We start from the raw sequence: 25,453 nt of genomic DNA on the forward strand, positions 1-25,453 counted from the left end.
CTAATAAAGAAGAAAAGAGAGAAGAATCAAATAGATGCAATAAAAAACGAAAAAGGGGATATCACCACCGATCCCACAGAAATACAATCTACCATCAGAGAATACTACAAACACCTCTATGCAAATAAACTAGAAAATCTAGAAGAAATGGATAAATTCCTCGACAAATACACCCTCCCAAGACTAAACCAGGAAGAAGTTGAATCTCTGAATAGACCAATAACAGGTTCTGAAATTGTGGCAATAATCAATAGCTTACCAACCAAAAAGAGTCCAGGACCTGATGGATTCACAGCTGAATTCTACCAGAGGTACAAGGAGGAACTGGTACCATTCCTTCTGAAACTATTCCAATCGATAGAAAAAGAGGGAATCCTCCCTAACACATTTTATGAAGCCAGCATCGTCCTGATACCAAAACCTGGCAGAGACATAACCAAAAAAGAGAATTTCAGACCAATATCCTTGATGAACATTGATGCAAAAATCCTCAATAAAATACTGGCAAACCGAATCCAGCAGCACATCAAAAAGCTTATCCACCATGATCAAGTGGGCTTCATCCCTGGGATGCAAGGCTGGTTCAACATACGCAAATCAATAAATGTAATCCAGCATATAAACAGAACCAAAGACAAAAACCACATGATTATCTCAATAGATGCAGAAAAGGCCTTTGACAAAATTCAACAACCCTTCATGCTAAAAACTCTCAATAAATTAGGTATTGATGGGACGTATCTCAAAATAATAAGAGCTATCTATGACAAACCCACAGCCAATATCATACTGAATGGGCAAAAACTGGAAGCATTCCCTCTGAAAACTGGCACAAGACAGGGATGCCCTCTCTCACCGCTCCTATTCAACATAGTGCTGGAAGTTCTGGCCAGAGCAATCAGGCAGGAGAAGGAAATAAAGGGTATTCAATTAGGAAAAGAGGAAGTCAAATTGTCCCTGTTTGCAGATGACATGATTGTATATCTAGAAAACCCCATTGTCTCAGCCCAAAATCTCCTTAAGCTGATTAGCAACTTCAGCAAAGTCTCAGGATACAAAATTAATGTACAAAAATCACAAGCATTCTTGTACACCAATAACAGACAAACAGAGAGCCAAATCATGAGTGAACTCCCATTCACAATTGCTTCAAAGAGAATAAAATACCTAGGAATCCAACTTACAAGGGATGTGAAGGACCTCTTCAAGGAGAACTACAAACCACTGCTCAATGAAATAAAAGAGGATACAAACAAATGGAAGAACATTCCATGCTCATGGGTTGGAAGAATCAATATCGTGAAAATGGCCATACTGCCCAAGGTAATTTATAGATTCAATGCCATCCCCATCAAGCTACCAATGACTTTCTTCACAGAATTGGAAAAAACTACTTTAAAGTTCATATGGAACCAAAAAAGAGCCCGCATCGCCAAGTCAATCCTAAGCCAAAAGAACAAAGCTGGAGGCATCACGCTACCTGACTTTAAACTATACTACAAGGCTACAGTAACCAAAACAGCATGGTACTGGTACCACAACAGAGACATAGATCAATGGAACAGAACAGAGCCCTCAGAAATGATGCCGCATAGCTACAACTATCTGATCTTTGACAAACCTGACAAAAACAAGAAATGGGGAAAGGATTCCCTATTTAATAAATGGTGCTGGGAAAACTGGCTAGCCATATGTAGAAAGCTGAAACTGGATCCCTTCCTTACACCTTATACAAAAATTAATTCAAGATGGATTAAAGACTTAAATGTTAGACCTAAAACCATTAAAATCCTACAAGAAAACCTAGGCAATACCATTCAGGACATAGGCGTGGGCAAGGACTTCATGTCTAAAACACCAAAAGCAATGGCAACAAAAGCCAAAATCGACAAATGGGATCTCATTAAACTAAAGAGCTTCTGCACAGCAAAAGAAACTATCATCAGAGTGAACAGGCAACCTACAGAATGGGAGAAAATTTTTGCAACCTACTCATCTGACAAAGGGCTAATATCCAGAATCTACAATGAACTCAAACAAATTTACAAGAAAAAAACAAACAACCCCATCAAAAAGTGGGCAGAGGACATGAACAGACACTTCTCAAAAGAAGACATTTATGCAGCCAAAAAACACATGAAGAAATGCTCATCATCACTGGCCATCAGAGAAATGCAAATCAAAACCACAGTGAGATACCATCTCACACCAGTTAGAATGGCCATCATTAAAAAATCAGGAAACAACAGGTGCTGGAGAGGATGTGGAGAAATAGGAACACTTTTACACTGTTGGTGGGACTGTAAACTAGTTCAACCATTGTGGAAGTCAGTGTGGCGATTCCTCAGGGATCTAGAACTAGAAATACCATTTGACCCAGCCATCCCATTACTGGGTATATACCCAAAGGACTATAAATCATGCTGCTATAAAGACACATGCACACGTATGTTTATTGCAGCACTATTCACAATAGCAAAGAGTTGGAACCAACCCAAATGTCCAACAACGATAGACTGGATTAAGAAAATGTGGCACATATACACCATGGAATACTATGCAGCCATAAAAAATGATGAGTTCGTGTCCTTTGTAGGGACATGGATGAAACTGGAAAACATCATTCTCAGTAAACTATCGCAAGGACAAAAAACCAAACACCGCATGTTCTCACTCATAGGTGGGAATTGAACAATGAGAACTCATGGACACAGGAAGGGGAACATCACACTCCGGGGACTGTTGTGGGGTTGGGGGAGGGGGGAGGGACAGCATTAGGAGATACACCTAATGCTAAATGATGAGTTAATGGGTGCAGGAAATCAACATGGCACATGGATACATATGTAACAAACCTGCACATTGTGCACATGTACCCTAAAACCCTAAAGCATAATTAAAAAAAAAATTATTATAAAAAAAAAAAAAAGAAAAAAAAAAAAAAAGAAAAAAAGCACTGCTATAAACATTCTTGTACATGCCTTTTGTATAGTTCCATTTCGACAAATAGTTTTTACAGTCCCAGCAGTAGTGTATGAGAACTCCAGCTGCTCCACATCCTAGCAACACTTGATATGTCCGTCATTGTCATTTTAGCCATTCTTGTACTATAATGGTATGACATTGTGACTTTGCAATTACCTGATGACTAGTGAAGCTGAACACCTTTTCTGACATTCATCAGCCATTGAATATCCTCTTTTGTGAAATTCAAGTCTTTTGCCTATGTTTTTCTAACAGGTTGCTTGTCTTTTTCTTGATTTATAGGGATTCTTCATATATCCAAGATACATTTCCTATGTCAAACATTAATATATGCCCTGCAAATACAGATTTTCATTCTGTGGCTTATCTTTCAATCTTTGTGGTATCTTGATAAAAAAGAACTTTTTGTTTTAATGAAATCCAACTTATCACTTGTTTCCTTTATGGTTAGTATGTTTTGTGGCCTGTTTAAGAAATCTTTGGCTATCCCAAGATCAGAAAAATGTTCTCCTGTTTTCTTCTAAAAGCTCTCTGGTTCAACCCTTCACATTTAGATCTATAATCCTTTTGGAATTATTTCTTATGTAGGGTGATAGCAGAAGCCAAGATTCATTTTTTTCCATGTGGATATCCAGTTGATATAATGCCATTTATTGAAAAGACTACCTCCGTCATAAATCAGATGACAATATATGTGTGAGGCTGCTTCTGAACCCTCTCTCTTGTTCCATGGGTTTATTTGCCTATCCTTGTGCTAACACCACACTACAGCTTTATGGTGAGTCTGGATAACTGGTCATGTGAGTCCTCTGGCCTTTTTGTTCTTCGAAATTGTCTCAGCTCTTCTTGTCTCTTTGCATTAACCATAAAAACAGTGGCTGTAATCAGCTTCTCAAGTGACAAAATGGAAACAAAAATCTGGCTGGGGACTGTAAGTGGGTTTGCTCTAAATCTATAAATCAATCTTGAGGGAACTGATGACTTCACAATATTGAGTCTCCCAATCTCTGAACAAGGTACAGAGACTGAAGAGATCAGAGCACAGTAAGACCCCACCCCAACTTATTCAAAGTTTTGCTTTCCAGAGTTTCAGTTACCCACACTCCGAAAATATTACAGACAATAAGATGTTTTGAGAGAGAGAGAGACCACATTCTCATAACTTCCATTACGGCATTAAACCATTAAACTTTACCACGGGTATATATTCACAAGTAAAAATATAGCATATACAGGGCTCAGTACTACCCAAGCTTTCAGGAATCCACTAAGGGTCTTAGAACGTGTCCTCTGTCCTTAAGCAGGGGACTACTCTATATTTATCTCTTCAGCTTTACTTAATTTCCCTAAATAATGTTTTATAGTTTTCAGTGTAGAAGTCTCATACATCTTTCATTTTACTTATTTCTACAGATTTCATGTTTTGTTTTGTTTTTTAAGTACTATGATAGCAACCTTAAAATGTTTTCGTTTGATTTTTCTTTGTTGCCTAGCTTTTAAAACCTTCTGAGGGGAGAAATTGCCAGGCTGTTGCTGCTAACCACGTGTGGACAGGCTGTGCTTCATTCTCTTTCACATGGTAATGGCTGGATACTTTCTTGACTTGATCAATGACATGGAGTTGCAATGACCATTTGTTCAGATCTCAAGGTCTCTGGTTTTGTTTGCTCCATCAGTCATCCAAAGAGATAATCTTTCTTTACATTTAGTCTCTATTTGGAAGTCAGGCTGTTAATAGAGCTTCCTTTCCTATCTATCCTATGGTGAGGGAAAAAAAAAAATCCGGACTAAGTAGCTACAGCGATCTCTTCTGGTGATAATCAGTCTTGTGAGAACATAGATAACCTAAAAACTTCAAATAGCTACACTGTCAAGTTCAAAGGTAGTTTCAAGATACTTAAGAGTATTACTTTAAACCTTCTACTTCGTCAGCTCCAAGATATACTGTTAAGCAAAAAAGATGACATGCAGTAAAAAATGCATATTATATTATAATTCCTGTGTTTTAAAAAAACACAAGTTGGAATAGAGACTGGGAATACGGGCCCGTGCATGTATCCTTGGATACGTGTAGAATCCTTCTGGAAGGGCACACACACAGAAAACTGTTAAAAGTGGCTGCTTCTGGGGAAGAAAATGCGAAACCGTAGGTGAGAAGTAGAAGGAGCCTGAATTTTCATTGATTACGCTTTTGTATAGTTTAACAATGTGACAAATTACTTTAAAAATAAATTTATATTTAAAAAACATTCTTCAAAAACAAATATTCATTCCCATAAACCACTGGAATGGTCAACATTTTGGCCTAACACTATCAACCAAACCGCCTCTTCCATCAAGAAGAGTCCCAAAAAATACTTCATCATATGACATATCTAGTTTCTCTCTCCAAGAAAAACATGGTCACTGTAAACATTATATGGCTGGCATCAGACCATTAGTTAAGAGTATTACCCTAAACATTCTGCCTCATCATCTTCAAGATATACTGTGAAGCAAAAAAGATGATGCACCATAAAGACTGGAAAAAATGTGCTAAGCCAACATATATTCCAAATTTTTCTTATCAGTTCCTATTTCAAATACTCCCTTTGTCATTCTATCAGTCCTTGCACCAAACTATCTATTAACATTTCGCCAGAATGTGTAGAAAAAGTCAGAAGCTACTACTTCTCAAAATAGAATTAAACAAGAATTAACAAAATATATACAAGATTATCTGTCTGCAGAAGAAACCAGCTCTGTGTAACTGTATAAATGTGTCACGTTAAAACTGTTGCAGGCTGGTCACGATGGCTCACGCCTTGTAATGCCAGCGCTTTCAGAGGCCAAGGCAGGTGGATCATCTGAGTTCAGGAGTTTGAGACCAGCCTGGCCAACACGGTCAAACCCCGTCTCTAATAAAAATACAAAAATGAGCTGGGCATGGCGATATGTGCCTGTAATCCCAGCTACTTGGGAGGCTGAGGCAGGAGAATCACTAGAACCTCGGAGGCGGAGGCTGCAGTGAGCCAAGATCGTGCCACTGCTCTAGCCTAAGTGACAGAGCGAGACTTCATCTCAAAAAAAACAAAACAAAAAAACTGCTTGCACTTCAAAAGTACTTCTCCTAAACCTCTTCAGGAAGACAAGTGATAGGTGTAAACATCCCCGCTTCTTTAAAAAGTGAATTGGAGACTTAAAGTAATGACTAAGGTTCACTTGAGCCTAAATAAAATAACCCAAAAGGCCAGCGAGTGACTAACTCTCTGGGATTTCAATAAAAGGAGAAGTGACAAGAAATGAAGGTTCTTAATGAGGTCAAAGAATTGAACCTTGAGTCTCTGGTTCTTCAAGAAACTTCAAGAAGAGAGTTGCTATTGCTTAGGCAGTTGCAGAGAAGAGTTGATACAGACACTACAACTTGCCTACCCAACACTGGTATGTCTCATCTTCCTTGTTATCAGAACCTCAATTTTGTTCAGGGCTCCACTGCTCAGAGACCATAACCTCATCCTCATTTTCAGCTCAAGAATATCTCCCTCCTGAACTAACCTAGTCAATCATAGCAACTCCATTCTCCCATCATTTTTGGTATAACATGGTCATGTGATACAATAGTCTATTTCTATTTTGAGCCAGAGTCAATTAGGCAGCTTCCAGGAAGAGTTTCATTGCTCTTTAAAAACAAATAACTGAAAAATACAAAAACAGCCAAGAGAAAAAAATGCTAAAAGCTATTAGAGAATTAAGAAAGTGGCTTTAATATTAATAGCGGACATTAATTATTGACAGTTTTCATATAAACAATAGAAAAGTACAATTTAAAAAACCTGGATTTAAAACAGCAACCAAAAAGATTTAAAAAAAACAAATAAATTTGACCAAAAACATGTTACACTTTTTTGAAGAAAACGTTACTGAAAGACCCGAAAAATGCCTTGGAGAAACAAACAAAAAAATCCCACAATCTTGGATGAGAAAATTCAACATTGTAAAGGATTTCAAGATTTAACACAATCCCAATTTTTTTTAAAGAGTTGTTCTCTCTTTTGGAATTACATTAGCTGATTCTAGAATTCACGTTAAAAAATAAGCAAAACTCAGCCAGGCGTGGTGGCTCACACCCGTAATCCCAGCACTTTGGGAGGCCCAGGCAGGTGGATCATGAAGTCAAGAGATCGAGACCATCCTGCCAGCATCGTGAAACCCCGTCTCTTCTAAAAGTACAAAAATTAGCTGGGCATGGTGGTGCGCACCTGTAGTCCCAGCTACTTGGGAGGCTGAGGCAGGAGAATGGCTTGAACCCAGGAGGCAGAGGTTGCAGTCAGCCAAGATTGTGCCACTGCACTCCAGCCTGGCGACAGAGTGAGATTCTGTCTCCAAAAAAAAAAAAAAAAAAAGCAAAACTCTTAAAAAGAAGTTTAATGGCAGATTTGTCCTATCATATATTAAAACTTAAAGTATCCATATTTTAGAAAATGTGGTACTAGCACATAAGCAGACAGAAGGACCAATGGAACACATTACAAAGTCCAGAAATGGATCAAAATACATATGGGAATGTATTCTATGATAATGCAGCATCTTACATTTGAAGATGAGAAGATGAACTACTAAGTAAAAAATATCAGTCACAAAAATAGAATAGAGCCAAGTAGGAAAAATGTAGGATTCATACTCTTCACCAATTAAATTCCAAATGGATCAAAGATTTAATAGTTATAAAACCACAAAAGTACCAGAAAAAAAACACAGGAGAATTTCTTTATAACCTTAGTTCACTATAGTTATATATAATAATTACATAAAACTCTACTAAGATATTACTATATAAAACTCTCTTTATATGTTAGTTTGGAGTAGGACACAGAAGTTTAACAACTTTCTTTGGGAAAGACTGTTGGGAAACAGGCACTCACCTAAATTGCTGGCACGAGTCTAGACTGGTTCTACCCTGCTAGAAAATAACTTGTGAAATGCTATTGAAATTACGAATGCACATACCCTCTGACCCAGCCATCCTTTTTTTTTTTTTTTTTTCCTTTTTGAGACGGAGTCTTGCTCTGTCGTCCAGGCTGGAGTGCAGAGGCACAATCTTGGCTCACTGCAAGCTCCGCCTCCCGGGTTCACGCCATTCTCCTGCCTCAGCCTCCTGAGTAGCTGGGACTACAGGCACCTGCCATCACGACTGGATAATTTTTTGTATTTTTAGTAGAGATGGGGTTTCATCGTGTTAGCCATGATGGTCTCGATCTCCTGACCTCATGATCCGCCCGCCTCGGCCTCCCAGAGTGCTGGGATTACGGCATGAGCCACCGCACCCGGCCTCCAGCCGTCCTACTTCTAAGAACTTACCTAGAGATATACTTTCACATATGCAAAATCCCTCACTACTATATTTTTGTAATAGAAAAAGACTGAAAACAATACTTATATAAGAGACTAGTTAAATAAATGACAGTAAATGCATACGATGAAATATTATAAGGCTACAAAAACTAATGACAAAACCTTATGTCACAATTGGGAAAATCTCCAAGATATTTGATCAGGTGACAAAAGAATGTTGTAGAATGCTATGTATGATATGTTACCATGTGTGTGATGGAGGGAAATAATATATTCCTATTTGCTGGTATGCGCTTAAGAGAACCCTGGAAGGATATGCCAAAAATTATTGAGAGTAATTACTTACGTTGAGGAGGAGGAGACATAGTGGGAAGATTTTTCACTGAATCCTGTTCAATGCTTTGTAGATTTCTTAGCCATATGAATTATATTACTTATGCAAAACACATTCTGCTTTCTCTTCTATTGTTATGCTTGGAGTATGGCTGGGAACTGCTGTAGCTATTCTGAGACCATGAGAGGAGTCACTCGGAAGGGAAAGCCGACATCGAGTACTGGGAAGCGAAGGGAAATGAAGAGACAGCAAGTACCAGAAGCCCTGACGGCATCACTGGGCTGTCAATCAACCCTCTCACTTCTCTAACTTGCAACGTATTTCATGGGACATTTTTCCCTATTTAAGCCATTTTGAGTAGGGTTATGTGTTACATGTGGTTGAGGGCAGCCAATTGCTACACTAGTCTAGAGAGCTAAACCCAGGCACCCCCTTAACAAACATCAGAGTGGGTCAGGACAATAAGCACAACCTTCTTTCCCAGACTCCTTTGTCCTCCTCCCCTGAATGCTGAAGAAACAACCTTCCCTTCTGGTCTTCATCACACTTCTACACACTCATCTGCACTAATTCCACTGTGCTGCAATCTGTGTTTGTATACATTTCCCCTTCCTGAGTAAACTCTGAACTATGCAAGAATGGACTTTTTGTTTGTTTTTTTTTGTTTTTTGAGAAGGGGTTTCACTCTTGTTGCCCAAGCTGGAGTGCAGTGGTGCGATCTCAGCTCACTGCAACCTCCACCTTCTGGTTTCAAGAGATTCTCCTGCCTCAGCCTCCCGAATAGCTGGGATTACAAGCGCCCACCACCATGCCCGGCTAGTTTTTTTCATTTTTTTAGTAGAGACGGGGTTTCACCATTTTGGCCAGGCTGGTCTCGAACCCCTGACCTCGTGATCCGCTCACCTTGGCCTCCCAAAGTGCTGGGATTACAGGCATGAGCCACCACACCCAGCCAAGAACGGGCATTATAAATGACAAACTAATACCCCCGTGGGCACCTCTTAGTCCACCTTGTGTGGCTTCAGTAACTTCTGATTCTAATCATTGCTCAAGAAGAAAGCAGCAAGACTGTACCAGTGCTATTTGTCTTTCCATCAAACTACCCAAAATAATCAGGGAGGCAGAGACAAAGCTGCATGCTTCACCAGGTCCTCCTCTTGAGTATACAGAACGATTACATCCCCCAGCCGCCCTCACAGCTAGGTTGGAGCCACGTGACTACTTATGGCCAAAGGGCTGAGTGTGTGAAACTTGCAGGCCAAGGCATAGAAGACGGATGTGAGTTCTTCACACTCTCATTCTTCTCCAGTCATGGGGAACACGCAGGCCTTGTGTCATGAGAGCACAGCCCAGAGATGGAAGCAACCTGAATCTCGGAGTCACCTTTATGTGACAGACTTTACATGAGGCAGGCAAAAAAGCTTTCATGTATTAAAAGTGTGACATTCACAGGTTTGTTTAGTTAACACAGTCTATCACATCCTGGCTCAGTCAATCTTTCCGTCAACAAACATGTGCTGAATCAACAACACACCTGCTGTATACCCAACTCTGGGCTGGATGTTACGGAAGATACAGAAAAGTGCGTGAAGACGCTCATTCATTGAGCAATTAGTTATTAAAAATTGTACTAGGCTTTGGTCTCTGTCCTTGAGGTCTTTAAAATATAGATCCAGAGACAAAATATACATTTGCAAAAAAGAAAAACAGTGAAGTATTAACCATACAGTCTCCCTAGCTAAATCAGCTTCCCACTAATATGCTCTCAAAATACAATCTATTTTTTTGAATTTATTTTACTGATTGTATGATTCTTTACTTCGTGTCTGTCTCTTTCCCTGGACTGTACACAGCTCAACTGCAAAAAGTAGGTGCTTTTGTAGTTTTGGTTTTTTTACCACTACACTTCCGGTATCAGTGTATAGCACATAGTAGGCACTCAATAAAAATCTACTTAATGAAGGAAGGTTTGCTTCACCACATTTTTGCCTCCTTACCTATTTTTCATTAAACTAGCAGGAAATTGTAATATTCTTGACTGTACTTAATAACTCCGTCTCTACACTCTCTTAGAGGACAAAGTGGATTCAACTATACCTACACTCACTTAGAGGACAAAGCAAATCTGTACTGATTTCAGCACACCCTTGCACATCAGAAAAGCTAGGAAGTCACTGTATTTCAGGCACATAAATAAAAGAGAGAAGGCAGTCTATGATATGGATGTATATTCCTTAGCAACTTCCTTCTTCTAGAAGAGTAGGTTGGTCACGTGCTAACAACATTAAGCAATGTGAAGTAAAAATCAATGATTCTTTAGGAAATCTAAGTACTATGGGACATAAGTCATTCTTCTTATAAACCAAGATTTAAATTGAAATAAAACATTCAACAGTTTAAAATGGGGAGGAGCATTTTTAATGTTAGAATTTAATGTAAATTTTTCTTTTGCCCATCTTGGCTACCGATAGTGATACGAATTAGACATTGGAAATATTGTGTTTTGTCAGCAGTGCAAGAGAAAAGCCTATCTCTAAAATTAAAAAATCTGCAGTCTGAGAAAACGTCATTTCATTATCATCTTCTTTTGATTTTAGCAATTGGTCTGCTTGCTTCTTGACATACAACTACCACCTCAAACTCTAAACAACTTCCTATTCCCTATAATCCTCTACATAGTTGGTGGTGTGAAGATTAAAGCTTAGCCAATTAGCCACCCACTGCAGCTGAGTTAATCACATAATCTTTGAGATGGTCACAGAGCAGTGGAGTATGCAATGGTTTTTGGTTTTTTTTTTCTCTTTACAGGCAAAGATTTAACTAATTGTGAGATTTAGCAATGCTCTCGAATATAAAGGGCAGGAAGGTTTTAAATCAGAAGCTGTGTCACTGCTTTATGAGACAGGGCTTATCTTCTTCTAAGAGACTGTCGCACAGAGACTTCTTTAACAAGTTTCCAAATACCCTAAATTAGTCAACCATTGCTTATTTAGACCAAGGCTTACTGCTTGAGAATAATGACCAGTAATCCGTAAGGTAAAACTAAGATTCTGTCACATGACAGCTACACATTCAATTATGTGATTGCCGCATTAATGTCTGTTCAAAGGAAATGCTCATCCAAACTGAAGTTTGACCATTCTTGACTCTCCTTAATAAGGCCACATATGAGGAGGAAGAGAAAAGACAAGGGAAAAGAGGGATGGAAAGGCCCTCGGGAATGACGGATGGGGAAGAAAGAGAGGAAAAGAGGGTTGTGCAAAGTAAACGAGAAAGAGGGAAACAGAGGTAGGGGCTCTAGGAAGGGAGGCTCACCAGGTTCCAAGCGAGTCCTGGTAAGGTAAACAGATCTTGTGGCATTGCTGTCAGTTACCAGGGAAATGTTGATCAGCAGATTAGCCCTAACAGTTCTCTAACAGTAAATGTGTTGTGGTCATGGTCTAGCATTCATGACAAAATGTGCCATAGTGAGCATGTCTATAACATTTCAAAGTTCTGACAAGGCTTTCTGGCCACCATGCTTATGGACATCACGAATTAAGGGAAAGACACCTGCCCTCCACCCACAAAGTGACAAAGCAACCCAACTGAACCCCCCCTCCCCGAAAACCAAGAACTACAGAAGCAAAGAAAAATGCTAGAGGAATCCAGAGATTAGAGAAGCAAACGAAAATGTTGAAGGAGCCCAGAACTAGGAAATAACTGTGGAGAGGACTAAGGAAATCTCTGTTGGAGATACTACAGATACTACAGAAACCAACCAGCAGAGAAAGGAATGAGTTTCTCCAAAGATAGATAGAGCTGAGCGTTCCCTAACAGTTGGTATTAGACATGACTAGGCAACTGACAATCAGGAGGGAAGGGGATACAATCGAACTGTAATTGAACAAGTCATATAATGAACAAGTCATGTTTACAACTGAATTAAGGCCCTCAGAAGGCTAGGTCCAAGCAAGAGAACTATTAGGTATGAGAAGTTGGGGAAAGAAGGGGAGGTCTCAATGATGGGGATTAGGAGTGAAGAAGGCAAAAATAATACTCTTACATAGGCAGGTGAAGGAAATCAAAGACCAGCAACTCTGACCTCAAATCTAAGAAAAATCCACCTCTGGCAGTCCACTTCGGCTTTAGCATTCACTCATCCACACACTTCTTGCTGGTTCTCAATAAGTCCACATGGTGCCATCTTTCCTGACTAATTGGAGCAACGCTAGCTGGCTATTTGTTCTCACGGCCCTGAGCAGATTTCCCGGGGACTTTTCTACATAGCTTTTGAGACTGGTTTTGTCTAGTATGAATTTTCTTATTGATCAGACTCCTCTGGAACGTCTATAGGACTTGCACTTTTTGGACAAGCATATGTGGACACGTTCTTCTTAGGGTGTTGGGTCTAAAGCAATCCTAGCCCAGCAAGGAATCACCAATGGAAGCGAATGGGCAATTCACCTTCTAGGCCACTGACATCATTCTCCTCCTTCTCTGTACCTGCAATGATTTTCTTTCTTCATGGTGCTCAATGTCCAGTCGCCACATTGGTTTCCCGCTCTTGGTCAGACTCCATGTCATCCGGAACGGACCATCACTGTGTGTTATGTCCATGTCTACCTTCTTCAAATCACTCCACAGGAGTCATTTCTCCTTGACAGTGCTTACATTATTTTTAAACAGAATTCTTCTAGAAGCTTATTCTGAACTATCCTAGACTTCTGGTCCTGAACAGAAAAGATACACCAATCTCTATGTTGCCCTTGGTTTCATCTTGAGAGCATGTAAATAAGTCTGGCCAGTTACTTTATTTCAACCCTCAGGTATTCAGTTACCTTTGCTTGACAGTGTCTCCCCAGTATGATCTCTGTCCCCATGCCACTCAGCCATTCACCAACATACCAACAAGCAACAGCTTTAGTCCACCACATGGATCAGCCTTATAGGCATGAAGAGCAGAAGGCAGTCCCAGTGGCAGGACCCAAGAGGTCCTCAGAAGGCCTCCATCCAAAAAAACCACCTGACACTAACCTGCCAAATTCCCTAAACATTCCCATCAACTAATTCACTGTAGTTTCAATCCTAGGGTTTAAGGAGGTTTCGGTTAAAATGCCTCCGGAAGACAAGACATTGCCAGCCATTGATTCCACTGCTAGAATTAACACGAGATTGTTCACTAATAAGACAATAGGCAGCAAGCTGGGCACAGAGGGAAGCAGACACGGAACAAGTGAGATGTGGAAGAGCAGAATGGAGGGCAGAGGACCAGGTGCAGCGTATGATGGGGTCAAACAGACCAGGTCCTTCTAGAGCAATCAGGGGGCATGGCACAAGGGACAGAAGATCTCCAAGGCAATGAGGCAGCCTGAGCTCCCTCCTAGCCTGATGGAGACACAATGCTCCAGTAATAACATCTTGTATTTATAAGGTCTTAGAGTTTACAAAGCCTGTCTCATAGCAATCACTTCATCTGGTCCTAACAACACTGAAAAATGGGCAGCACATGTATCCCTAGTCTCAGGTCAATGACTTCAAAGCCCAGATGACTGAGGGACCAGAAAGCTACAGAACTGGGTCCTTCTAACACCTCGTCCAGCTCTTTTTATGGTGCAATGGTTACAAGTTCAGAGCTAAAATCCAAGTTCTGTGACTGATTAGCTTTAGCATCTTGAACCCTCTGAGCTTCAGTTTCTCTTCTGCAAAATGGGGTATTATAAAGAGCTCCCGAGCAAATGCACATAAAGAGCTTAGCACGGTGCCTACCATATAAAAAACAGATAGCAGACATAAGCTATAGGTCTCATGACTAGTACATTGTGACATAGAGCAGTCGTTCTAACCCTGCCACCTACTAAAACCACCCGGCAGTCTCCCCAGCCTTACTGCTGCCCAGGCCTCACTCAAGACTATGAATCAGACTCTGCAAGTACATGGTCTAAACATTTGTTTTTTTTTTTTTTTTCCATTCTCTCTTGGGTGATTCTGATGCAAAGTGCCACGATTAAGAATAAACGACACAGGCCAGGTGTAGTGGCTCATGGCTGTAATCCCAGCATTTTGGGAGGCTGAGGCGGGCAGATCACCTGAGGTCAGGAGTTCAAGACCAGCCCGCCAACATGGTAAACCTCAACTCTACCAAACATACAAAATTAGCCAGGCATGGTAGTGCGCGCCTGTGATCCCAGCTACTCGGGAGGCTGAAGCAGGAGAATCACTTGAACTCGGGAGGCAGAGGTTGCAGTGAGCTGAAATTGTGCCACTTCACTCAAGCCTGGGTGACAGAGCAAAACTCCGTCTCAAAAACAAACAAAAAAACCCCAAGGGCCTGGAGCTGTGGCTCACGCCTGTAATCCCAGCACTTTGGGAGGCCGAGGCGGGCGGATCACGAGGTCAGGAGATCGAGACCATCCTAGCTAACACGATGAAACCCTGTCTCTACTAAAAATACAAAAAATTAGCCGGGCGTGGTGGCGGGCGCCTGTAGTCCCAGCTACTCCGAGAGGCTGAGGCAGGAGAATGGCGTGAACCCGGGAGGCGAAGCTTGCAGTGAGCCAAGATTGCGCCACTGCACTCCAGCCTGGGTGACAGGGCAAGACTCCATCTCAAAAAATAAATAAATAAATAAATAAATAAGGAATAAATGATACAAAGCAGTTAATTTCTCAAATTGTAATGTGCATTCAAATCACCTGATGATCTTGTTAAAATGCAAGTTTTAATTCCGTATTTTGGGGTTCGGGTTGGAAAATTCTGAGTTTGTAACACGCTGCCAGGTGATGCTGATGCTGCTTATCAGCAAGTCACACTTTAAAGGACACAGAGATGACCAGAGAAGAGGGGTGATAGAGGCAGGCAAGCGGGGACCAAAAACTAACAAAACAAACAACACAAGTACCTGGTGGGAGGACTTGAGAGGTCCTCGGCCTAAATTCCTAGGTTGGCCCCTTCAGCATCATTAAGTGGCATAATTAATGAGAAGCAAAGAGCAGAGTCTGGTGCAAAACATGCTCTTCTCAAATGGGAATTATGACTATTTATCACGACTGCCTCATCACTACCAATCTCCCTTCTGACCATCTCTCTCACTACACGACCCTTATTTTCATGAAACAACTCCCATCCTACCTGACCCCTATTAATTCTTGACTAAAAAGACTCTGCCTTCTGTGTAAAGCCCCTTCTGAAAGACGTACTTTTTTTTTTTTTTTTTTTTTTTTTTTTTGTTGGAGTTTGCTCTGTCGCCAGCTGGATCAGTGGCTGATCTGGCTCACTGCAAATTCACCTCCAGGTTAAGCAATTCTCCTGCCTCAACCTCCCAAATAGTGGGATACAGGTCCCCCACATGGTCTGGTCTTTTTTGTTGTCTTTTTTTTGTAGAGACAGCGTTTCACCTTGTTGCCCAGGCTGGTCTCAAACTTCTGAGCTCAGGCAATCCACCCACCTCCGCCTCCCAAAGTGCTAGGCTTACAAGCGTGAGCCACTGCACCCAGGCGACAGTACTTTCACCTTTGATTCCTTTGCTCACCTGTTCTCTTTGACCAACATGGACCACCACCTTCATCCACATACTTCACCCCTGTACGCTGGGACTGAATATGCCAGGGAAATACTGGGAACCACAGTAGATTGGCCCAGCACAGGCTTCTGTCTTCATTTAAACCCTGCCCAGGAGACTGCCAGTAGAGTATCACCCTTCCTTCACTGACTCGTTAGGTTCATTTCTTCACAGAAGCAACTTAACATTTCATCTACCTTCCTGTATTTCACAGTTTCTTCACGGAACCTTGGATCACCACTCCTGAGAAGACTGGAACCCACAGGAAAATCAGTTTCATTTTATTCAGCTTGTTCTAGGCAGTGGTTTGCAATCTGGGTTGTATATTAGAATCACCTGAGACCTCCCTGCCCCTCTGCCCCTCCACCCCAATCCCACTCTGGTTCACCTGTCCGAGGTGGAGTCTGATAACGCATGGCTAGGGTCCAAAACCACTGCCCTTGGGAAGTCGTACTATTCCTATCTGGGAACCTACTAGAAACAAGCTCCTCTCCATGATAAATGCATCATCCCTAGCGTGGAAGATGAGGAGAGGCGGCTTTCCACCCAAGCTCATTGCCTTCTGTGATGGTTCCCACGATGAAGCTAAGGAAGTTCTGGAAACAGGGGAGGCCAATTCTAAAGATGTAGCAATTTACGGTTCATCAACCTCAGCCTTGGAAAGCCCGACCCCTCCTCCAGGTCTTCCAGCAGAGCCAGGCTCAGAGCAGCTGTCAGCTCTTTGAAGTGTGAATCACTGGCGAAGAATGGGGAGGAGGATCCAACTCCTTTGCCTCTGTGAGCCCCGGACCAGTCTTATTAGGACTCATGTTTTCAATATGCCAATTAAAAAAAAAAAAAACTGCTTTGCCCACACAGAGAAGTAGTGACTTCAGGAGTTTAGAAGGCAGTTAACACAGCAGAAAACTCAACCAAAGAATGCCAAAGAAATGTTCTGACTTCACCCACAGTCTCCCTTAGTATGGTCCACCGAAGATAGGATTCAGCTGAGCATACCTGGTTTACTAAACCTAGAAAATTAATGAAAACTGGCCGGGCACAGTGGCTCACACCTGTAATCCCAGCACTTTGGGAGGCCGAGGCGGGTGGATCACGAGGTCGAGAGATTGAGACCATCCTAGCTAACACTGTGAAACCCCGTCTCTACTAAAAATACAAAAACTTAGCCGGGCGTGGTGGCAGGCGCCTGTAGTCCCAGCTACTCGGGAGGCTGAGGCAGGAGAATGGCATGAACCTGGGAGGCAGAGTTTCCAGTGAGCCAAGATCGTGCCACCGCACTCCAGCCTGGGTGACAGAGTGAGACTCTGTCTCAAACAAACAAACAACAAATTAACGAAAACTAAATTGAGTAGAAAATTATAGTCAAACACCATAAATGAATAGAATAGATTTCGATTAATTCCTAAAGTAAGCCATTCAGGAAACAGCTGTAATATCTGCAAAGAAGTCTTTGCCCACCAAGTAATCCCTGTAAATAAAAACATCCTACCTGATTAGATCTGGTTCGGCACCCTCATTCTTAAAGGATGCCAGAAGTAGTCTCTCTCTAGTTACGAGATCATCCAAGAGGTTCTGTCTTCGGTCCCCTTCAAGCTGTGTTCTGCAGACATCTTGTTAAGGTTCAACGGTGAATAAATGACCTCGTTTTAACTATTATATCATTAAGTTAGCTCTTCAAGTCAGTTGTGGCTTTTACAGATTGTAATCACTACTACCCAGAAGGGATGCGCACCACTCTTGCGGTTTTCCTGCTCTGACCTTCACCTTCACCAGGCCGTCAGGTAAAGGACCTTGGCAGGACTGTCACAGAGGGACTTACAAACATTGACAGGGATCACGACACAAGTTCTTTCATTGAGAAATATACCAGGTAAATATTACTTTCTCCCCGTGACCAAACTTGTTTACTTATTTTTGAGACAGAGTCTCGCTCTGTCGCCCCGGCTGGAGTGCAATGGCACGATCTCTGCCCACTGCAACCTCTACCTCCCGGGTTCAAGCAGTTCTCCTGCCTCAGCCTCCCAAGTAGCTGGGCTTACAGGCACACAGCACCACACCTGGCTAAGTTTTGGATTTTTATTAGAGACCGGGTTTTGCCATGTTGGCCAGGCTGATCTCGAACTCATGATCGTATGTGACCTGCCTGCCTTGTTCTCCCAAAGTGCTGGGATTACAGGCGTGAGTAACCATGCCTAGCCCCAGTGCCCAAATTTAAATGACTTTTCCTGCCAATGGTGCAACCTGGCTCAGTGATTCCTTAGGTTTTGAGTTATATGTGTGTGTCAGTGTTCCAGGGCATTTTCCTATATATTAATACCCTAAGATGCTCTGTTTAAAAAAGTGGGGGTGCTGGGGGAGAGAAGTTCTCTATATTGCTCTCTTTCTTCCATGTTAATGTCTATTAACACACCTAGAATATTTATAAAGTGCTGCTTTATGCAACAGATTTGCTCTATAAATTCTTACCATCAGTTCACTATTTAAATACATTGCACAATTTGTAAAGAAACTTACAAAGAGAATCATTTTAATATGTGATTCTAGCAAACACGCTAGACTAGGAGCCCCAAAGGCAGAGTTGTAGCCCTATTCTTACCACTATCTATGCTTTTGAACCAGTTATTTCACCTTTTGGGATCTCTCTTTCTTTATATGTAACACTAGATAATCTCTAACATCTTTTCCACAACAATTCATAAATGATGGATAAAAAAAAAAAATCCTTCTGGGAAATGTAGTCTTTGGAGAGAAACCCACAATTCACCAATAGGTGGACGAGAATGCAGCGCGTGCGCACAGGCGTGCATGAAGCAAAAAGGGAAGTAGCGTCTGTCAACAACCGGCACCACTTCCCTTGGACTAAGTACAAAGTTTTACATATCTTGATGCAAACTACAAAAGTGGTGGGTTTTTTTTTTCTTTTTTTTTTTTTGGAGACGGAGTCTTGCTCTGTCTACAGGCTGCAGTGCAGTGGCACGATCTCGGCTCACTGCAACCTCCGCCACCCGGATTCAAGGGATTCTCCTGCCTCAGCCTCCTAAGTAGCTGGGACTACAGGCACGCGCCACCACACCCAGCTAATTTTTTGTGTTTTTAGTAGAGACGGGTTTTCACCATGTTGGCCAGGATGGTCTCAATCTCTTGACCTCATGATCCGCTCACCTCAGCCTCCCAAAGTGCTGGGATTACAGGTGTGAGCCACTGCGCCCAGCCACAAGTTTTTTGTTTGTTTCTAGGCTGAACTGTGCCTATGTGTGTGGTATGTTAAGAAACACAGTTGGGCTGGGCGCGGTGGCTCAACACCTGTAACCCCAGCACTCTGGGAGGCTGAGGCGAGCAGATCACGAGGTCAAGAGATGGAGACCATCCTGGCAAACATGGTAAAACCCCGTCTCTACTAAAAACACAAAAACTAGCCGGGCGTGGTGGCGCGCGCCTGTAGTCCCAGCTACTCAGAAGGCTGAGGCAGGAAAATCGCTTGAACCCGGGAGGCGGAGGTTGCAGTGAGCCGAGACTGTGCCACTGCACTTCAGCCTGGGCAACAGAGCAAGACACCATCTCAAAAAAAAAAAGAAAGAAAGAAAAGAAAAAAAATACACAGTAAAACAAGACACCACTTCCACCTATCAGATTAGGAAACTGAGAAGACAGTTTTGGAAAGGGACAAGGAACCAGGCACTCTCATACACTCTTTCCTTTTCTTTTCTTTTTTTTTTTTTTGTTAAGATGGAGGCTCGCTCTGTCATCCCAGGCTGGAATGCAGTGGTGCAACCTCGGCTCACTGCAACCTCCTCTTCCTGGGTTCAAGCAATTATCCTCTCAGCCTCCCAAGTAGCAGGGATTACAGGCATCCACCACCACACCCAGCTAATTTTTGTATTTTTTTTTGAGAGACAGGATTTCACCATGTTGGCCAGGCTGGTCTCAAACTCCTAATCTAAAGTGACCCACCTGCTTTCCAAAGTGCTGGGATTACAAGCATAAGCCACTTCACCTGACCTCATACATTCTTTTTTTTTTTTTTTTTTTCGAGATAGTGTCTCCCTCTGTTGCCCAGCCTGGAGTGCAATGGCATGATCTTGGCTCACCGCAACCTCCAGCTCCAGAATTTAAGCGATTCTCCTGCCTCAGCATCCCAAGTAGCTGGGATTACATGTGCATGCCATCAGGCCCAGCTAATTTTTGTATTTTCAGTAGAGACGGGGTTTCACCATGTTGTCCAGGCTGGTCTCAAACTCCTGACCTCAAGTGATCCACCCACCTCGGCCTCCCAAAGTGCTGGGTTTACAGGCGTGAGCCACCATACCCGGCCGCCTCATACATTCTTGATAGGAATGCAAACAGGTTCAACCAACTGCTAGACTGCCTTCTAAATATCTAACAAAATATAAAAGGTACAGTCTTTCAATAGACATTACTCCTGCAGATACAGTCATATAAGGACTTAGAAGCAAGGATGTCCACCGAACCATTATTTATAATAGCCACATTGGAAATATCAATAAGTAACTAGTGTATATATACAATGGAATGTTTTGTAGCCTTAAAAAAAGCATAGGAAAGCTGCGTAGGGGGCTGATAATGATAATTAACATTTTTGAGCTCTTACTGTTTACATGAATTATTTGACATGGAATAATCTACAAAATATAACATTAAACCAAAAGAGGAAAAAAAAAGCAGTAGCAAGGAGCTCAACAGTGAATAGTATGCTCCCACTTTGTTAAAAAAAAATCGTATCTACATATGTGTGTTTATATACACAGAAAATTTCTGATATACAAACATTGCCTCTAAGGAAGGACAACTGGGGATTAAGAGTATAAGGGAGACTGATGTTTCACTGAATATTGTTTCCTAATGTTTGTCTCTATCATCTGCTAACCAATAAAAACATAAGCTTCAGAACCATATGTATAATATAATCCCTTTATAATCAAAAGAATTTTATATTTACATATGCATATATTTCAAGCCTAGAAAAGTCTGAGATACTGGCTACCAACCAACAACACTTAACTATGAAGAATGAGATGAGACAGGATAAAATAAGGAAGAGAAAGAGGAGTCATTGGTAACAACTAATGAGAAATATATCAGTAGAAAGTACAGTACTTTTTGTAATAAAAACAATAAAGGTACATTTTAAAATCAGCAGACACTAGTTACAGATTTAAACTTATGTCAAGAAGGAGCTAACAAAGAACATCAGTTTCAGAAACAGTAAAACTTGGTGACTATGTTTTGTAGATGAGTGGCCAAAGAACAGAAACCCACACAGCTGATGCTGGAAGAGGCCTTAAAGATCCCAATTCTCTCGTTTTGCTGACCAGAAATTAAGGGCGAGCATGGCTAAGTCACTTGCCTGGGTTAACAGCAATGCTAGGTGACAGCTCTTTCTACTCTAGCTCACGACTTTTCCACCAAACATTCTGGGGACTTCTCCACCTTGAGGTGCTGACTTAACTTTGCCACTTCTTAGAATCCTGATAAAAACAATACTGTGAGTACGAATTCAGAATATTCCCAGAGACTCTGTAAATCTGGAAAACAATCCAATTAGGAACACGCTGCCTCTTTGTTTTACATTTTATTTTAAACTACGGAGAGAACAGAGCATAAGGAGATGGGGAGGAGGGAGATGGAATGAGAATAAATTGATTAATGGACCATCTGCATAGCACCCTTGCTATATAAGGGTTGTTGTTAGTAAGAGGTCAAAGGATCATCCAGGAAACAATCTATACAGCATGTATGTGGACAGGTGTGTAGCAGTTGGGTAAAGTAGGGTAGTGGGGAAAGCATGTGCCTGAGTGATGCTAAGGACAAGTAGAAAGTAGGGCACACAGGCCGAGTGCGGTGGCTCACGCCTGTAATCCCAGCACTTCGGAAAGCTGAGGCAGGCGGATCATGAGGTCAGGAGTTCAAAACCAGCCTGGACAACATGGTGAAACTCCGTATTACTGAAAAAATACAAAAATTAGCTGGGTATGGTGGCACATAACTGTAGTCCCAGCTACACAGGAGGCTGAGGCAAGAGAATCGCTGGAACCCGGAAGGTAGAGGTTGCAGTGAGCCAAGATCGTGCCACTGCACTCATGCCTGGGCAACAGACTGAGACTCTGTCTCAAAAGGAAAAAAAGAAATAGTACAGCACACAGTCAGTGGCCAGTGCTGGGGACCCCCTCTTCCACCAACCTGGTGAACAGCCAAGGAAGAAGATCAGAGAACAGACAGATAAAGAAAAGGAAGAGAAGAGCTAACTATCACAGTACTTTGTCCTTGGCTATGCTGATTTTACATGTTATTATAGCCAATTCATGGATATGTAAGGTTGTAAATAAAACTGGATCCTGATTTCATATTACTGATACCGACTACCAGCATGCATAAACCCAGCTTCTCTGCTGTAATCTGGTAAGCATTTGAACCACAGATGGAGCAGGGTGAATATGCAACTAGATCCACAGGTCACCCAATCCCACTCCAGCTCCCGGATTTTCTCGTATATTTGGTATAAGGCTTAAGAATTTAGGCCGGGTGCGGTGGCTCACACCTGTAATCCCAGCACTTTGGGAGACTGAGGTGGGCAAATCACCTGAGGTCAGGAGTTTGAGACCAGCCTGGCCAACATGGCAAAACCCCGTCTCTACCAAAAACACAAAAATTAGCCAGGCGTGGTGGTACACACCTGTAATCCCAGCTACTTGGGAGGCTGAGGTAGGAGAATCGCTTGAACCTGGGAGGCAGTGGTTGCAGTAAGCTGAGATCACACCATTGTGCTCCAGACCAGGCAACAAAGAGTGAAACTCCGTCTCGAAAAAAATAGAATTTAGGTAAGCCTTATTTTGTGAACAAGCTGCTCTGGCGAAGGAAGAAGTTTGCAGATAATTACTTCTCCATGCCAAAAAAGAAGAACTGCAAGGGGACAGTTTAAGGTTTTAGAGGTCAAAAGACTTTTCTGGCTTTCTTAAGTCAACAAACCCTAATAAATATTTATGATGTACCAAGCCAAGTCCTTACCTTCCTCAAAGCTCTGATCACATTTTGCAAGTACTATTTTAATACCATCATTGTTTGTGAGTTTTGATATAACCATCATGCATGATTAAAAACTCCACAAAGAAAGGATGACCTGTAAATTCTCAATGGTGGCTGAAATCTTTAAAATAATGATAAAATAATCAATAGCAGCTAATCCTCAAGGAGGACTTAGTATATGTGAAGCACCCTGTACGCATATAATCTCATCCTTACACAACAATCCTTTATGCCAGGTGGACTTCTAGCATCCCATTCCACAAATGAGGCACAAAGAGGTTAAGTAACTTCCCCAAGGGTGTTGGTAACCACCTTTTATTCAACAGCCACCATTATGGGGGGCAAGTCCTGTGAAGGGCTTTGAAAAGATTTTCTTCAACTTGCACGATAACCTGGCAAAGTATGATTATTCCTACATTACAGATAATGAAACTAAGGTCCAGAAAGGCTAAACTGCTGTTTGGCCTTGGTAAGTGGCAGAGCTGGTCTTCAATCTCAGTTCTGTCTGCTTTCAAAGCCAATGTTGTTCCCACTATTACCAATGGCACCTAGGCATTCAGGTTTCATGGACCAGTAATATGTGCAAAAAAACTAGGAGGGGTGTAACTTATATAGAATTACCAATTACACATTTTGCCAGGTATGGATGTTCAAGGAAAAAAAAAAAGAAACAAAACTATCTACTTTTACTATCATGGTGAAAAAGCAAGGAGATTTTAACACCAAAAACTAGAAAGAACCGTGTTAACAGTTCTGTGTAAATCAGAAAACAGGCTTGGCATGGTGGCTCACACCACTAATCCCAACATTTTGCAGGCCAAGGTGGAGGATCGCTTGAGACTAGAAGTTCGAGACCAGCCTGGGAAACATGGCGAGACCCCATCTCTACAAAAAATTAGCTGGGCATGGTGGCATACACCTGGAGTCCTAGCTACTTGGGAGGCTGAGGCAGGAGGATCACTTGAGCCCAGGAACTGGAGGCTGCACTGAGCTAGGATTTTGCCACTGCCCTCCATCCTAGGCAACACAGTGAGATCTGTCTTTAAAAAGTCAGAAAAAAGTTCTTATAAATCAAAAAACTTCTGCTACACAAACACTATCTTCTTCTTATTTTTCTCATGTTACCAAGTATCAGTGAAAACTGATAGACAGGGACAGTGTTTGAAAACCACTTCACCTCCACTGGAGCTACCAGGGGATACCTGTAAAATCTGTTCAGACAGCCTCTCCACAGCCACATCCATTGGGGTTTGTTAGGTAGTAATCACCACGTCTGTCTATGCACTTATCTATCTACTTACCTATCTTTGTTTTTCCAAAAAATAGAGTTTAGAAAATTTATTTATAGATTTTTCTTTCTTTTTTTTTTTTTTTTTGAGAAAGAGTCTCGCTCTTTTGCCCAGGCTGGAGTGCAGTGGCGCTATCTCGGCTCACTGCAAGCTCCGCCTCCTGGGTTCACACCATTCTCCTGCCTCAGTCTCCCGAATAGCTGGGACTACAGGCGCCCGCCACCACGCCCGGCTAATTTTTTTTGTATTTTTAGTAGAGACTGGGTTTCAGCGTGTTAGCCAGGATGGTCTCGATCTCTTGACCTCGTGATCCGCCCACCTCGGCCTCCCAAAGTGCCTGGGATGAGAAAATTTATTTATAGATTTTTAAAACTTATTTCCAAAGGCCTTCTCCCAAGACACCAAAGTACTTTTTGACATCAAACCCCTCTGTAAAGAGATTTTCTTTATTCTCTTTAAAATAAGTAAACGTGCTGCCTCCTGTGAAATGCCAACAAAAGAATAAGTTTCATGTGAAGCCAACTCTAAGAAGATGGTACTAAGTATCTTTAGTACTCTCTGGAATTTCATATGCAGCCTCCCATAGCATACACCTCTTCTCAGCTGGTGAGGCAATTATAGTTTCTATGTCAAAGAAACACTGTGAACAGATGTTAAGGTCTTTCAGCAATTTAAACTCTCTGACTGCAAGACTTCGGTTTATTAATTGCATACTAATGGATTCAAAAGCACAGAACTTCCATTTTAACCTGACTTTTATTCTTGCCAGGAGAAAAATACTTTTTCAGGAGAAAGCATAACATCTCATGCCTTAATTCCATGAATTTCATTGTTTAGAAAGCATTTGCATAGGACTTATCTTTCTGGCAACTCCTAGTGTTCTTTGGACAAGTTCATAAATGTAGAAAGGCATCAATTTATTAAGTATCATAA

General features: G+C 41.7%; 1 protein-coding gene across 2 annotated transcripts in view; it reads right to left on the minus strand.

Moving 5' to 3' along the window:
• STX8 (syntaxin 8) overlaps positions 1-25,453 on the minus strand; it is a 312,508-nt gene that overhangs the window by 264,423 nt on the left and 22,632 nt on the right. For both annotated transcript variants that reach the window (XM_032138358.2, XM_058431552.1), the window contains exon 4: positions 17,680-17,790. In XM_032138358.2, the coding sequence (XP_031994249.1) occupies positions 17,680-17,790 (111 nt within the window). The remainder of the gene's footprint in view (positions 1-17,679; positions 17,791-25,453) is intronic.

Source organism: Hylobates moloch, unplaced genomic scaffold, assembly GCF_009828535.3.
Source record: "Hylobates moloch isolate HMO894 unplaced genomic scaffold, HMol_V3 SCAFFOLD_19, whole genome shotgun sequence".
Classification (NCBI taxonomy): domain Eukaryota; kingdom Metazoa; phylum Chordata; class Mammalia; order Primates; family Hylobatidae; genus Hylobates; species Hylobates moloch.